The following is a 16,912-nucleotide window of genomic DNA, read 5'->3' as shown; positions in this document are numbered from 1 at the left end:
TTATCAGTAAACGGATAAAACATTTCCAGAGAACTGTGTTCAGCCACCTAAATTAAGTGTTACACTCAAATGTTCTTAATTACCAACTGTGTGGGGGTAATGGATGTTTAGGAAATAAACAACCTGTTATTATCCTATTAATAATTGATCTTCAGTTGCTTGAGTTTTAAGACAGTATGTTGAAAGAGTGTACTACAATTTGCGATAGAAAAGGGTAGTTGGAACATCGCAAAAGCAAGACACTAAAAGGCAACATCATAGCTCATCATTCTATATTTCCCCAGTGGTAAGTTGAGCGTTAGGCAATAATCAGAATATGATGTGGAGTAGTGGAGCCTGTAAAATGAGTTTTCAAATCCATCAAAACAACTCTCGGCTAAAATGCTAACCCCAGTTAAAAAAGCCGTGATACTTAATCTGGCTCAAAGACTGTACCATTTTTGACACTGAAACGGTTTTACATTTTATATAGTTCACAGAATCGTAACTGATTAGAATACCCAACTTAAGAGCGACGGTTAGGAAGTTTCGAGCATCGATCCAGTGCCGGGCAAGAGTTAAAAAACTGATCTATTTCGTTTTTTGTCCAAAGATTTAGGTAGAGAAGTAATCTGATGTTAACTGTTTTTGCAGAAAGGCTTGTTTTATTTTCGAGAAAAGTAAGCCGAGAATAATCAGTTAATGTTTGGTCAGAGTCTCAAAATGGCCTAATTTTCAACCTGAATAAGTGGAAACTCAAGTAAAGGTGGATTTCCACTATCGTGTAATTTTTAGGTGCGTTATTGAAATGGAGGCATTGTATGGAAGGTCGCACGTAAGTGCAAAAGTTGAAGCTCCCTCAAATTTTACGTAACGAGCGACCTTTCAAATATATGTTTTTTTTATTTACGCACGTAAAAAATACGCGACAGTGGAAATCAAGTGACACCCTTAGCCAGCAAAACCTTGAATCTTGCCCACTCCTTGCCTAGGGCCGCAGGACCTTGTATTCATCACTCTGGCAAGACCTTGAAGCAGCATGAAATATATAAATTATTATTCCTATGTAATACAACTGTGGTGGCAATTTTTTCAAATCTTTGTTTATGGCGACGTAGTTTATACTCATAACTTGGGAGGTGTTGACCCTGAAAAACTGTATCGAGCCTGCACCTTAATCAACTCCGTTGATAAAATTTGCAGATCACAAAGATGCCTTTCACAGGCCCATTCTTTGCTCTGACTTATCATTCTTTCTCCATGACAAATAGCTATTCTGAATTCTACCAGAAATTTGACAGCTCCAATTTGCTTTGCTAAGTTGTTCAATTCTTGTTGAATTTCGCTCTAATACGGTAGCGGCTTGCATGTAGACTTGCCACAATTCGACCTCACGAGCTTCTAAGCGAGCGGAGCGGGCTTTTATATAGGCCGCGAATAGAAGCGGCCGAGCAAAATAGAGGTCTTCATCTTTATCCCGCGTCATATTAAATCGGACGAGGGACTTTTTTAAAAGTTTAGTTTGCATGCTTGATGCCTAAAATACAAAGTGAATTCAACATGATGTGCATGGGGTGGAACGCTACTACAGTGTAGTACACATAATTCTGACGAGTAGTCTTCCCTTGCGCAAGCACAGAGGTCATGATTGGTCAAAGCCCCGGGGCGGGGGGATTCTCGAAGTAAAAGGCTAATGGGGATGTGCCGCTGGATGGAGTCGCATTTCACGGCTTGATTGACTATAAAGAGGATGCATTTTCATTAGAGTTACTAGAATGGGACCGCACATTTTTTCGGATTTGGGGGATCAGAAAATTCAGGTAGGTAGGGATTTAAGAATGGGAAGAAGTTTACTTCATTAAGTTTCACTTCAGGATGACCTTGTTAAAAGGTCTTATAAAGAAGATGCATAATCAAGAGGTTACTAAGTTGGGATCAGGAAAATTACATTTTCCCAAAAGATGGCGTCTATATTTGGTTACAGAATAGACTATAATGGGGTAGGGGCTCGGAGAGGCCAGCGGCACATACCCAGCAAAAATTAACCCAAATAACTCCCTACCCCCACCAGGGGGGGGGGGTCAAAGCAATGAATTCACTTACATTAACAAGGGTAACTTGCACTATGAATTAAGAAATTCTTTTTCTTGACAGAAATGAAGTTCAACAGTATCCTTCTGCACATGCTCATCTGCTCTTTCTCCAAGATGGCTATAGCAAGACAATGTAAGGCAGCTTCTTACTCCGTACAAGATCACGTGCTTATAAACCACGCCATCAAGGCCGGGCCTGCAGAGCTGATTGAACACTGCATCTCTGGGTGCATCGAACATACTGGTTGCCATAGCAGCAACTTTTATCGGATAAGCAAATGGTGTGAACTGAATGACAAAACGCACGCTTCCCACCCTGTAGATATGAGACAAGTTCCACTTACAAACTACATGGAGACTACTCTCAGACCACTCACATGCAACAAAGACTCAGACTGCGGCAAAAATTTGATTTGTTTTCTATCGAAGTGCGAAGGTGAGTTTGGTTACTACTTGATCCTACTTTGACCTTCCTTGTTACGTATAAGTAAAAGTAAAGCAATCAAATATAATTAGCTTCTAAAAGGCTTTTAAACCTGTTTTCTTTTTCTTCCTTTTCACAGTATGCAGTATTCATGCACTTGGGATGGAAAGTAACGCATTGCCGAATTCAGCTATTACAGCCTCCTCTGTATGGACGAAGCACCCTGGACACCACCCTTGGCAAGCCCGGCTCAATAATGTTCCAAAACATCGCAGCACGGGCTCCTGGTCAGCGAAATTTAATAAAGCCGGCGAGTGGTTACAAGTTGATCTCGGGGAGGAGAGGCTGCTGACAAAACTCGCCACACAGGGGAGGCCTTCCTGGTCGCCTCCTCAATGGGTAACGTCATTCAAAATTTTGTTTAGTACTGACAGTATAGATGTCAAATGGGAGGAATACAAGGAAAATAATGTGGTGAAGGTATGGATTTCTTAAGGCTAGTTTTTACTTAGCTAGCGGCGTCTAGTAGGAGTCGGAGTAGTAAGCGGAGTCGTAACATCGTTTAAAACCTGTTGAAAATAAAAATTCGGACCGGACTCGTAATCGGAGTTATCCGATGATGCGCGGCGCAATCGGTAGTGAGAAGAATCTGAACGTTTCCGTTTTCTTCCGACTCGCTTACCATATGTCTCCGTCGCTTACGATCAAGTGAAACTATCACATTGTCGGAGTTGGATGCAGAAACGCAAGAATGAACCATTTACAATGTTAGTTCCCACGCTTTGTGTTTGGTTAAGGTCTTCCGCTTTTGCTCGCCAGAGGGGGTTTGTTTTAAAAGTAACGTTTTCAAACATCCAGCCGCATTTATTAATTAATTTATTTATTTATTTATTTACATTAGTTAACTATTTTGTTAGCTAGGTTGTTTATTTGCCATTCGCCACTTTAAAACGAAAAGGGAACTGGGTCGAGTTTACTTTCGCAAAGACTTCTGGGACTGTTACTAGAGACAAGGGAAAATATTGGCCAATAGCTGACCGGCGCGTCCCTAGTAATACTTAACATTCAATTTCGGCTCCAGCTCCCTTCTTTTTTTCTAAAGGTGCGCAAATTGAAATATTGCTTTGGCCTTTCCTAACAGGTTTCTCTATTGAGAATCGACGTCATGGGTTACTTTGTATCAACAATCTTCCCAATGCAATTTACCGTTAAGTCTGACTTTAAGAAAAACTGCTTCTCTGTGAACGTTGTTATCGAATGAATGTATTTCAAAGTAATGAATTGTACACATTTATTTCCTTTGCAGGTTTTCACAGCAAATTCTGATCGCAACATCATCGTGTCACACGTTCTAACTCCAAGGTTCCGGGCAAGATACGTACGATTTGTTGTGTTGACATGGCATAACCATATATCTATGAGAGTGGAGCATTATGGCTGTTCTGCACCATAGATGAAAATCGCGTTTTGGTGTCTAAGTGACGCTTCTGACCTTAGCTTGTGATCTTGAATCGTTGAAAAATAGTATCTGATCGATAGAAACAGCTTTTTTCTCGTCTTGTGTTATTGCACCCATATACATAGCACTTTTGTACTATTTCTTTGCGTAATAACAGTTGTTACAGGGAGAAATTACTAGGAAATATGATTGCCGCGAAAAAGAATGCTCTAAAATGACGTCACAATCATTCCCAGTCTCCTGTTTTCACTTGCGCGGTTTTGTAGTGCCCCGGAAGTGAAATTTCACGTTTTCAGTAGCTAAAAACACGGGAAAGAAAAATCAGTATCGAATTTTTTTTTTTGCTCTCCTTAACCGTTCACTGTCTAGATTTTGTCAAGCAAATAAAAAAACTTGTTTCACATTCACTTTAAACTTCAACAACAATCACCCTATTCTCTCACGGCCACTTGAGCACTGAGAAAGAAGATCATATAACACAGTACAAGAGCAAAGATGCTTGTCAGTTATATTATAGACAATCCGTTTTCCTTCCTCGTCTTTCACGTCTCCGTAGTGGAGCGCGGGCTTGGATGCGAAGGAGAAAATCGAGGGATAAAGACTTGCTCCTGCCATCGTGCGGGTCACGTTAGACGACTGGGAATGAGCCAGTCTGTTAAAGCTCTGTGAGCAGGCGCAGTAAGATGCAACACAATTGATTTGCATAAGACGGTTAAGGAGATGAATATGCGAAAACAGCAGACGTTCCCTGTTAGAGACCGCAGGACGCGAAGACGCTATGAGAGCTGTTTATATCAATTTGAGAAGATTCGCAATAAAAGCGATTATCATTCGTTGCAAATTTCTCTTCCTTTTCATTGGCCAAGAGCCCACCACGTGACCTGTAACTAACTGCCTACAAATAATGGTCTGCTCATGCGCAATGTCGTACAACTTTGTTTCGCTGCAAATAATATTCTGCTCATGCGTAAATGAAACCACGCTTTTCTCATTCTTGCGATCGCTCTTGCGTGAAAATGGCAGATCGCTTCGCTTCCCGAAGATATTCCTTATAAAAACAAACCCGGTAATCGAATGATAAAACAATTATTGAACTCGCTTATCGCAAAATATCGCGAATTGTCAGTGGCGAGCAGATCAATTGTTAACTGTTCGTGTCTGTGTTGTGTCTTCTACTTTCGGGGAATGGGAAGGCACTCCCTTATTTGGCCTAAACAGAAAAGTGATGCTGAATGTGACGGTTACGATCCCGACTTCCTCGTTTTCAAAATTGCCCAAAATATCTGACAGCATCAAACAACATCCTGTTAATGCAGTTATCTTCTACGAGAGAACCCTGGGAACGAGGTTGTCGAGGACAAATAATAATGATGATAATAACATTTACCTTTATAGCGCCATTTCCAATGCTGTCCAATGGCGCTTTACAACAACAATTATTTTTTAAAGAAAAATAGATAAGTAAAATGAATTAATAAAAATGCATTCTTTTTAAAACCCAGTTTAAAATTAAGCTATGCGTTAAAAATTCACAATATTTTTAGAATAAAAATGTGAATAAAATCAAATAAAAAGAAAATGTAGGAACTATGTTTCTAGGACGAGCATAAATTAATGTTTTAAAATTGATTAAGACAACCGCAGCGCTTTATATTCTGGGGTAATTTGTTCAACAGAGCAGGGGCTGCGGATGAGAAGGCTCTGTAACCATACGTTTTTAAATTATAGGACATACTGACGAGACGATTGTGGTAGTGGTAAGGGAGTGGGGAAAGGGCGGGGTAAGGGGCGGGGCTTGGACCATGTGCCTCCGTATTACAGGTCTAGCCCTCTTACCGCGTGGCCACACTACGTCACACTTTCTCTTCCTCCTCCGAATCTTAATGATATATTGCTTGATTATCAGTTTATCGATTGGCTACGCCCAAGAGAGAATGAGCATTCTCTCTTGCTACGCATTGTTCCAGCCGGCTCGGGTAATCGGGTTTAACCTGAATGTTTGAGACATTTACAAATGGCCATTTTTATAAGCCATTAATGATTGATCAAAAACAAATTTTCAGATTGGCAGTTTTAAAAAGAAATTTAATTAAGCAAGGTTAATGAAAAAAATCGACTGTTCTCGCTTATTAAATTGCATTAGGTTCTGCACATGTGAAATGCCATGTCTGAACCGGACATTAATCATTATTAATAATTTAATTGATGCTTGGAGATCTATGAGAACATCCTCAAAGCAACAGTCCAGGGAAGATATAGGTAAGATTAACGGTAGACATTTAGCTAGAAATAATTGTGTCTTCCATCCGATACCCTCCCTTATAACTACAATCAAGAGCCAAAGCGACAATCTGTTCAAATTTAATAACAACATTTTAAGCAAATTTATCTGAGACGGAGAGGTTGGTGTTTGTCTGATATTAAATCCTTTAAAAGTATAAATAGCACGGGATGATTCGATTTTTCCTTAGGCAATGACCATAAAAGTTTCATTTCCCAGCGCCCCGTGTTTCGTTGAAGTGGCAAACTACTAGACTTCCTTCCAGGTGTAGTATTTGTCTATTTGAAAAACATTTGCCACCCAGCAGTAAATAGAAACTTAGGCTGCGTCACTGCCCTCTTCTGTAATTCGTTTGCACATCGGTACCAGATGCCCGCCTCTTAAAGAACGCCACCTTACAAAAGCCAGAGGTGGAACTTTCTAGCTACAATTTCAAATTGCCTGAAAATTGCCTTTTGCTTCGTCAGTGACGGACTGGTTATCATGCGTTGCCATCGGCGTTTCCTCTTTTTTTTTTGTTATAAAGATAGATACTTTCCGGCTTAAAAAAGTATTTTATATTCTGATACTGGTCGAGATTCTTTTAAATACATTTCGCTGTTACAAGGATGATCGTTGAGGAGCTGATCGTTGGTTATACCTTGGACTTTGTTAACAGACAATTTTTATATCCATTCGATATTCTGAAATTTTTTTTTCAGAACTGAAAGTGTCAAAACAAGTTTGTATCACTCAGATTGTCACATTAAAATAGCTGTAGCGGTAAGTGTCGAGTTAGTTAAACCTCATTTTGCCCTCTAACATCATATCTTCACAGCCTTAGAAAATAGCTAAAAAACTAACCATGCAAAAAACACACGGTAAGATATATCTGCTTCTTTCAAAGAGAGACTTGTACATGTATTTCATGGAATTAGTCATATTAATTTTCATATCCTTCCAATGTTTTTTAGTAGATGTTTCGAATCGATATGCAAGTTAGATATAAAATATCTGACAGTAAACATCTAAACGGCCGGTTATTTTCTAGTGCACAATTTACATTTGAAGGAAATTCTAATACAATTTCAGTTTTGACTCACGTAAGGCCCAATATAAAATAGTGACCTCACTTCCAGGCAGCGGTGCTGCAGCCAAGCTGTTTATGCATGGGGAACTCTAAAAATATGTCAAAAGAGTTTACGACTATTCCAGGATGAAATAGCCGAATTTCTTACTAAAACTGACGGATGAAACGAACGGAATACGCCCAAATATGTCTTATGGATGACACCTACTGTATGAATCTGCGAGAAAGCCCAGGATTTGGGGTTCCACGAGCAAAAATTTACCGGATTGCGGATTCCACAAACAAACGTTTTCCGGATTCCCTTAATTACATAGGGCGACAAGAATGAGCAGACTTGTTTTAGTAGAACCTAACTAGCATGCTTTATTTCTATTCCGATACCAGATTTTGATGAGAACCTTTTTTAACTTGAATTCATTGTTACATGTAAATCGTTGTTTGTTAGTCACAAATGTGGCGAACAATGATATGTGTGCTCCAGGTTTCTTGCATTTAAAATGTTTATTGCGTATTTTGTGGCCGCTTTTAGCCTTTTTAACTTAATCACTTCATCTAACCCGACTAAAAAGATTTCTTGAAGAAATTACCATTCTTACTGCTGCTTTTGCTCGGCAAGACGCAAGCTCTCTACCCACCATCTATATAATTAAGAGACAGCACATACGTTAGAGACTGCAAAATTCGTCATGATGAATGCTACCCGTTGGTCTCTCATAAAGCCGATTAGGGAAACTCGATACTTTTCTAGCAGGTGTTCATGGATGCATTCTTGAAAATGTCTTTTGCGATAAAACGTGGGCAAACTATACTTGCGTGGGACAATTAAGGCATCGAATTTCAGATCATACCTTATTCGGGATATATTTAACGGTTAAGGAGAGAAACGATAAAACGACACCACAGTGAATGCCAAAATTACGTAAAAGACTGTATAAGATGCTTGACAGAGCACGATGGAGGACAGTTTTCGCGAAGGGTAATGAGAAAAATGAGCGAGACGAGGAGAAGAAAGAAAAAAAGAGTCTCTAAAAACATCATTCCTTAACCCATTCCACCAACACTGACCCGCCCAACAGCGACAAACAAAAAGAAAACGCAATTTATGTTTAAAAAAGACGTCAAAAATTTCCATTTCAAAAGATCATTGTCTTACCAATAACTAATAAAAATATATTGTCAGAACGAAAAGCGTTCAAAACAAGTTTGCTTTACAAACTGACAAGTTCAAAAGCCTGCAGCATTCCGTTTCTGGTAAGTTAGACCTCATTTTAATTACCTTCTAGCAGATCTTCTAAGTCTGCAAAGAACTACAGGTTAAAAAATTTGCTTTATACAAACTGAGCATTTTTTTGTGTGTGTGAAATTGCACCTATGATCAGTCTCCAAATGCCTAAATGCAAGGTACGAGTAATATATATCTAACTAATAGTGTCAATGTTTATTTTTTAGTGCACGTTTTTACTAATTTGAGAGAAGTTCCGATACAGATTTTCCTTACCGCTATCCGGACCTAAAAACGCCGTTCGTTCAAGTGAAAAGTAAAAAGTACCCTAAAAAACCAAGCTAAAATATAATTTTTTTAAGTGGCCGAGTTTGAAAATGTTTTTTGAAGGGTGGAGCTTCGAGAACGTACGTTAAAGGATTTTTTTTAAAGAAGTTTACGAAATTTTGACCCCTTAGATTACAATAGTCTGTAGCCTTTTTCCCAGCAGTTGTTGATTCACCTTTTTTAATGCTGATATATAATATAAGCATCTTTTGTTTATATGGATCATATATGATCATAAAAGTCCCACTATATGTTGCGACAGCTGCAGTCTCCTGATTGCGACTAGAAAGGGACCATTCCTTAAATACGGGAATGGATTATGGCCGTGAACTTCAATGAATCGCGCCCGGCAGTGTTAAAAGACAGTAGAGCATGCGCAATTTATAATGATAAAAGCGGTCGTTGCCCCATTGGTTTCCCGAATTTTTAGCCGCTGGATAGTGATTTAGTCGGTGGATAGTGCTATATATCTAGCTTAACTGGGGCCTGAGCCATACCGTTGAATGTAGAAACAAGAAAAAGGTTTGACCAGAGTACAGTCAATGTTTAAATACCATACTTCGAGTTTTTGACTCCGAATGAAAAACGAAGATGAAAATTTAGTGAGCTCTCCGGAAACCAAGTTTTGATTAATTTCAGGCGCTTAACTGGTCTATATGTCTTTGATTAATTCATTATTCATCAAACTATCTTCGTTTCCACGCTTTAATGAGAAGACCTGAGAATGCAATGATAACATTGTTTATGAATTTTGTCAGGACTAATGAAGTTCACCTGTATAATACTTCTACACGCACTCATTTGCTGGTTCTTCAAGATGACCATCGCGAGTCAGTGTAAGGCAGCATCTTACTCCGTACAAGATCACGTGCTTATAAACCACGTCATCAAGGCCGGGCCTGCGGAGCTGATTGAACACTGCATCTCTGGGTGCATCGAACATACTGGTTGCCATAGCAGCAACTTTTATCGGATAAGCAAATGGTGTGAACTGAATGATAAAACACACGCTTCCCACCCTGAAGATATGAGACAAGTTCCATTTACAAACTACATGGAGAATACTGTTAGACCACTCACCTGCAACAAAGACTCAGAATGTGGCAAAAATTTGATTTGTTTTCTATCGAAGTGCGTAGGTGAGTTTGGTTACTACTTGATCCTACTTTGACCTTCCCTGTTACGTATTAGTAAAAGTAAAGCAATCAAATATAATTAGCTTCTAAGAGGCTTTTAAACCTGTTTTCTTTTTTCTTTTTTTTCACAGTATGCAGTATTCACGCACTTGGGATGGAAAGTAACTCCTTGCCTAATTCAGCCATTACAGCGTCCTCTTTTTGGACGAAGCAAACTGGATACGACCCTTGGCTAGCCCGGCTCAATAATGTTCCAAAACATGGCAACACGGGCTCCTGGGCAGCCAAATCTAATAAAGTCGGCGAGTGGTTACAAGTTGATCTCGGGGAGGAGAGGCTGCTAACAAACCTCTCCACACAGGGGAAGCCCTCCAAGGACCAATGGGTGAAGTCCTACAACATTTTGTTCAGTTCAGACAGCGTCAAATGGCAGTCATACAAGGAAAATAATGCTGTAAAGGTATGTGATCGCGATTTTATTTCTTAACACGATTCTAATACCGGGATGGTCGAGGCCACAAGCAAAATCAATAGGAGAATAATGGCTACTTACAAGGTTCTACGAACAAGCAAAAACTTTCGACTTAGAAATCTCGCAAACAAGTTTCGTATTTTCTTGATCTAGTTGGAAAATAATCTAATAGTACAATGGTTGTGGTTGCCATCAACGGCTCGATCTGAAAAGGTGGATATGAGCTGGAAGCTCAGTTGCCGCATTATCAACAAACTAACGGTAATAAAATGAGGGTATATAACGACGGCCTGGGCATCTTGACGAAACTCTTTCATTCCTAGAAATAAAGCATACAATATAAATCAGTGATCTGGACGAAAAAGCTATACGCAACTCATCTCATTAATATTTTAGATTTATAAGCCCAATTGTTGTGAATGTCACAGCCCGAGCCTCGAAAATATTACCCATCTTGCCAAATTAGTTTGCCAAAAATAAAATTTTGAGGGCGATATTACACGAGACGATTTGCAACGACGATTTTCAGAGCAACACAGTGTTGCATCTTTATAAATTTAACGATATTTTTTCGATTTGTTTTAAGATTGTTCCAACATTGTTGCTCTTAAAAATCGTCGTCGCAAATCGTGTCTTGTATTTAAACATTACTAACAGGTTTACACAAGTTGTGATATGGAAATCAGCCTTTCGTCTTATATAACACCCCATCGTAGTTTTTACTTTCTTCTTTACCTAATATTCCTCAGCGACTGCAGGAAATACTGAGCGGTCGCTAGCCCGAACAAAAGCGACCTTTAGATTCTGAGACGAGTACGACAACGAGAACGAGATTTTAATTCTAAGTTGAGCGCGCGCTTTTACTGTTGTCATTCTTCTACAGGTTCCAGTGAAATTGTAAGTAACCGGAAAATGTTGTCCAAATTAAAGTGATATGTTTTGTCATTTTGCAATAGAGAGAAGGATTAACCTCCTTCAATGAAAAATAACCTTTTGATCTTTCTGGTGAAAAAAGCAAAACAAAGCTTAGTCCGGGGTGTATATTTTTGAGAATAAGCAAAAAAACTTTAAAAATCTCGTCCTCGCAGTGCAATCTAAAGGTTTCTAACATGTTTAAATGAACTGCTTTACTCGTCAGTACACTCCATGACTCAAATGATTACTCAGTATGAGCCTAGTAAATAAAACATGTCATTTTTTTAAATACCTTTAGTCAAGCTCCACTGGTGGGTTTGTACATCATAAACCTCACACTGCCGGAGTGTATTGTATCCATTATTTCCGCCTATGACGTAAATTTTTCCCTCCAGTTCTACAGCGCATGCACCAACTTTTCCACAATTCATCGGTAATACAAAGCTCCAGAGGTCTACCTCTGGATCATATCGCTCCATGCTGACTTCCGGCTCTATACCCTGGCTTTCTCCACCGATGACGTAAATGTGTGTTTCCTTAGCAACCATAGCGTGACGAGTTCGCTGGATTGTGGGAGGCGAGAGAAATTTCCATTTGTTGTTGACTGGATTGTATACTTCAAACGAGTTGCTATGGGAACCATTCATCATGCCACCTAGGTAAGATGGATGAAATGTTTCAATATAGCGCAATGTTATACTTTCGGCGTTAGTTTGACAGCATCTTCAAAAAGTTCAGTTTTCTGAAAAAACTCATTTAACTGTTCGTTTACCGTGCCGGTTATTTTTAGCCGCGGTTCTATAGGACTAAACATTCGAGAGAAAGCACACTCTCCAAATGGCTACCCTTTTTAGTTCGTTAGTCGATGGATCAGCGAACCTCCCTCCCCTCCTCTTTCATTGAAATTAATACAATTTCATTGTTTGATCTCTTCCGCCTAACATTGTTCTCTCTAATTGTAACAAGATGAGCGAGGCAATTTCCTCTAGCGGAGCAGACACTTTCCTGTTTTTTACTCCCTTCACTAAGAAAAACAATTAATATAATTTCATACATTCTTTCTCCAAACTTCCTTGAAATAATTTCAGACCCGGGTAAAGATTTTCTTACGTCGTCAGTTCCTTATCTTTCCATCTCAAACTCTAGTCAACTGCTAAAAGGAGGTAATAGATTAAACTCCTAGGCACGTGCCTATTCCTACAGAATTTCATCTGCGGGTATTCTCCCTTACCAGAGACATATAACAGCCCATCATGTTCAACGGCGGCAGCTTTGGCCCTCGCTTCCTGAACAGGGGCCACAAGGCTCCAGATATTTGATTGCAGATTAAAGCACTGCACATGATCTTGAAACAGAAGAGAGGCCTTGCCTTCCTCGGACCCAGCAGTCTCGTAAACCGATGCATCAACTAACGCAACAGAGTGATCGCACAACTGCGTTCTATAAAAGTGGCGGAAATTGTTTAGCATATCTTTACAGCACTACATTTTTCCTAAACGGATTAAGTAACATTCAATGAGGAAAACAAATTCTTGATATAGTCTGGAAAACACTGTTTTTCTTTTTCTCCCAAAGCGGGTTTTCAAAGCGCGAAGCACCTGCGTGGGATTCTCGCGCAAAGGGGGCGAGCCTCACTGACCCTCTCCTCAGTCTCGCTCTCTGTTTCCACCTCCGCCCCCCTCAAAGAAGGTAGACTTTGTTTCTAGAAAGATTCTTTTTTGGTTTCAAAAGTTTCAAGTGAGATTGAGCTAACACATATTAGGTAAAACATGAATAAAACTGTAGGATTTAGAGACTCAGATATTGAGAAAATCTGGAAAAAAAACACTTTAAATATAGAGGCGCAAAAATGGACACAGATCGAATTATTGCCGCTTTGAAGGCTAATTAGCCTGCGAATAAAGCCATGTCTCCTCGCTCCTCACCGCTACGGGAGCGAGTTTTGCGGGACGTGCCTCGGGACTGAGAGCGAGGAGAGTAGGCTGTTTTGCAGTTAAACGCGAACAGGATCCGTTATCTTAACCAGAGTTCAAGACCCATTGTAAAGATATAAATAACATTCGACTTTTCTTGTCGCCGCCCATCGCACCAGTTAATAAGTGAGGAAGTTGGTATCTAACGAGAATGGTTACAGCCGACGGTCATCAATCTGGTTCCTTTTGTAGGTACCGAGGCACAGATTACGTACAACAAAAGAAACAATAAAACCAAACAATAAAGCCTCCTTGAGAAATTTATTGTTTGGTTCCTTTCTTTCTTTTGTGATGAGGGTACCTGCGGCTAGAAAGACCCCTTTCAAGTTTTTTCTTACTCACCGTAAAGGTGCTAGTGAATACCAACGTTCTTCTTCAGGAAGATAACAAAACGTGATGTGCCCTTCATCAGGGGTCTTGCCCTTACCACCAACAAACAGAATCACTTGCACTAAAGTCGAACATGTTCTTGGCACCGTCCTTGGACTACTCATGGATTGTTTCTGTTCTTCTTCCGCTGTGTTATACCTCATGGCCTCCAGAACCATTTCCTTTGCTGTGGGAGAGCGATGCACTAATTCCTGTCGCTGTACATGCTCCATAATTATGCCGGTGGACAGTAATGGCAGCCGAACATGTTGCAGTAATTTGGAGAAGTGGATCCCGCGCTCTTTGCAATCATATTCAGTCCATCTCACCAGGCTGTCGAATACCTACAACGGATAAAATAATTGTTTTACAAGGATTCTAAACTGATTTGGAACGATTCGTAATAACTATCATCCCAGGATTACAACTTTCTGACCCTTGGTCAACTGATGTTCCTCCATAGGAGAGCCTAGGTTTTGGGATGGCACAGTTGGAACCATTTCATCCGACTTTCTAAAAACAGCCATGGGATGGATTTAGGGGGTGAGCCCGAAAAGACCGCGGCCACCCCCCTTCTGCGAAAAAATCTATGAATTTGAAAGGAATTTTCATTGAGATATAAATATCTATATATATAGAAGGCAAGTGTGCCCTGGGTGCCGATGAAGTCTGAAAAGGCAAAAGGAAATCCCTCGATGAGACGCGTCGTAAGTTATTACTGGAATCCAGTATCTGGAATCCGGAATCCAATAGGGAGTGGAATCGAGAATCTAGGACTATCTTGGACTCCCTTATACCCCAAACCGTACCATACTTGGACAAAAATTAAACCAGTGGTCTTACTCTTAGAACTTACTATGACGTTTAATTAACAATTATTCCACGAGTGCGTGTTGGATATAAGCCGAGTTGGCTATAGAGTATTTTCACTGACGTGGCCAGCATCTTTGCAAATTTATTGGGACAAAAGAAAGCGTTTGCATAAGAAAAAAGTCCAGCTCCCAAAGGACTGGTCTGGGACACCAACATGGCCGCCGTTTCATTGTTTTCGGACACCAATATGGCCGCCGTGACGTCATGTGAAAACACTCTAAAATCATCTAATATCCAAGAAGCGCTAGCGGAATAATTGTTTTATAAAAACGCCCACAAAATATCGAGAATTCTTCCCGGCGTTATTTGTAAAAACAACCGATTTTCAGCTTGTTTTGAATTTTGAGCAGACACGTACAGTTTCCATATTTGGAGCTAGAGCATGGTATGATGGCTAAGCCAATCTGAGCTCTAGCTAGAAATGAATTATCCAATGATTCGATCAGTTTTTAATAATAGCTGTTAGAATACAGAAATTATTTTAATTGCATAATCACCTGCTGCTCACTGTCGACGCAAATGTCATTGTTTGACAACATTTTCTCAAGCTCATCTTGGTGAAGTTCCAAAAAAGACATTGAGTCCGCAATCTGTACGACGTTTTCGCACAAATATCTCTGACATCGCTGATGTAGTTTTTCTTGTCCATGAATTAACGAAACGTCCCTTACTTGGAGGCAATTCTCAGGAGTTAGGAACTTGACCAGTACCTGAGAACATTCCTCCAACAAGCTTTGAAGTTTAAAGAAACAAGCGCCCTTAAAAATGTCAATAGCGTTACTTGCATTTAAGAAAATTTTCCCTCCGTACATATATTCCAAGACAGCTTCCATTGTTGAATGATGAATTTCTTGTGGTAGCTCGACGTGTTTTATGAACCTTCCACTTTCACTGTCTATGAAAAGCGAGCGAAAATAAGGGCTAGCAACTCCTAAAATGTTACGATGACAAGCAAATTTGTGAGTTCCGATTCTCAGCGTCACATCGCAGAGAATCCCTTCCCTGCGTAAAAACTGGAAATATTCGATGATTGATTCTTGAAAGCTTCTATCCACAAACAAGTAGGTTTGGTCAGGTTTAACTCGGTTGATGTCCTTCTGTACATCCCCGACATGACAGCTGTTTGAAGGCATGCTTTGCTTCCAATAAAATCAACGTCGTCTTTTTCTAAAGTGTAACAGCTGCAAAATAAACTTGGTATTCGGTGAGTCACTCTGCTTGCAGATTTAAGTGTTGTTCATGTAAATTAATCAGCTTCGATATTTACTTCGCTTATTAATAAGCCGGAATCGGCAACATAAACCGACAGGTACCGCGTGCTACTGTGTGAACATGTTAGCAGGTGGCACTAAAAGCAACACATCTTTTAGAAAATAGAGGCAAGAGAAAATGTGTTTTACGATATTCTAGAACAAAAAAACGTCTTTCTAAGATATAAAAAAATTCAAGTTCAAAACTTCCAAAAAATTGAGATTTTTCCAAAGGGGCTAACCCATGGTTTTAGTCAAAATTGGCCATTTTTCCATCTTTTTGTTTTTAGGCAATAGAGGCCAGAAAAATATGTTTTACGATATTCTAGAACGAAAAAAACTGTTTCTAGGCTATAAAAAACATTCAAGTTCAAATATTAAAGAAATTGAGATTTTTCCAAAATAGGTAAACCCATGGTTTTGATCAAAAATTGGCCGTTTTTCCATCTTTTTGTTTTTAGGCAATACAGGCAAAAAAAATGTCTTTTACGATATTCTAAAACGAAAAAACCTGTCTCTAGGCTATAAAAAAATTAAAGTTCAAAAATTAAAAAAAATTGAGATTTTTCCAAAGGAGGTAAACCCATGGTTTTGGTCAAAAATTGGCCGTTTTTCCATCTTTTCGTTTTTAGGCAATACAGGCAAAAAAAATGTCTTTTACGATATTCTAAAACGAAAAAACGCCTTTCTAGGCTATAAAAACAAGAAGTTCAAAAAGTCGAAAAATTGACATTTTTCCAAAGGCGTTAACCCATGGTATTGGTTCAAAAATGGCCATTTTTCCAACTTTTTTTTAGGCAATATAGGCCAGGAAAATGTATTTTATGATATTCTCCAACGAAAAAACGCCTTTCTAGGCTATAAAAACAAAAAGTTCAAAAAGTCGAAAAATTGACATTTTTCCAAAGGGCTTAACCCATGGTTTTGGTCCAAAAATGACCATTTTTCCAACTTTTTTTATGCAATATAGGCCAGGAAAATGTCTTTTAATATGTTCTAGAACGAAAAAACGCCTTTCTAGGCTATAAAAACAAGAAGTTCATAAAGTCGAAAAATTGACATTTTTCCAG

The 16,912-nt window shown here is 39.3% G+C and overlaps 3 protein-coding genes across 3 annotated transcripts in view; 2 read left to right on the top strand and 1 right to left on the bottom strand.

The window, feature by feature from the left end:
- The window catches only part of LOC140944712 (lactadherin-like), a 228,011-nt gene extending 217,534 nt beyond the window's left edge, over positions 1-10,477 (top strand). Inside the window, exons 2-3 of the mRNA XM_073393831.1 lie at positions 9,613-9,993; positions 10,122-10,477. Of these exons, the coding sequence (XP_073249932.1) occupies positions 9,618-9,993; positions 10,122-10,477 (732 nt within the window). The 5' untranslated portion in view covers positions 9,613-9,617. The remainder of the gene's footprint in view (positions 1-9,612; positions 9,994-10,121) is intronic.
- Positions 2,187-3,949, top strand: LOC140944713 (lactadherin-like). Its single transcript, XM_073393832.1, has 3 exons — positions 2,187-2,508; positions 2,636-2,976; positions 3,803-3,949. The coding sequence occupies exons 1-3, from the start codon at positions 2,187-2,189 to the stop codon at positions 3,947-3,949; spliced, it is 810 nt and encodes a 269-aa protein (XP_073249933.1).
- A 134-nt stretch (positions 10,478-10,611) lies between the features above and the next one.
- LOC140944711 (kelch-like protein 28) lies at positions 10,612-15,725 on the bottom strand. Its single transcript, XM_073393830.1, has 5 exons — positions 15,090-15,725; positions 13,693-14,063; positions 12,609-12,817; positions 11,670-12,032; positions 10,612-10,781 (listed from the first exon to the last, which is right to left on the bottom strand). The coding sequence occupies exons 1-5, from the start codon at positions 15,723-15,725 to the stop codon at positions 10,612-10,614; spliced, it is 1,749 nt and encodes a 582-aa protein (XP_073249931.1).
- Between the last annotated feature and the right edge of the window lie 1,187 nt (positions 15,726-16,912).

The sequence above is a fragment of the Porites lutea genome, chromosome 7 (assembly GCF_958299795.1).
Source record: "Porites lutea chromosome 7, jaPorLute2.1, whole genome shotgun sequence".
Lineage (NCBI taxonomy): Eukaryota > Metazoa > Cnidaria > Anthozoa > Scleractinia > Poritidae > Porites > Porites lutea.
This window is presented reverse-complemented; position numbering and strand designations above follow the sequence as displayed.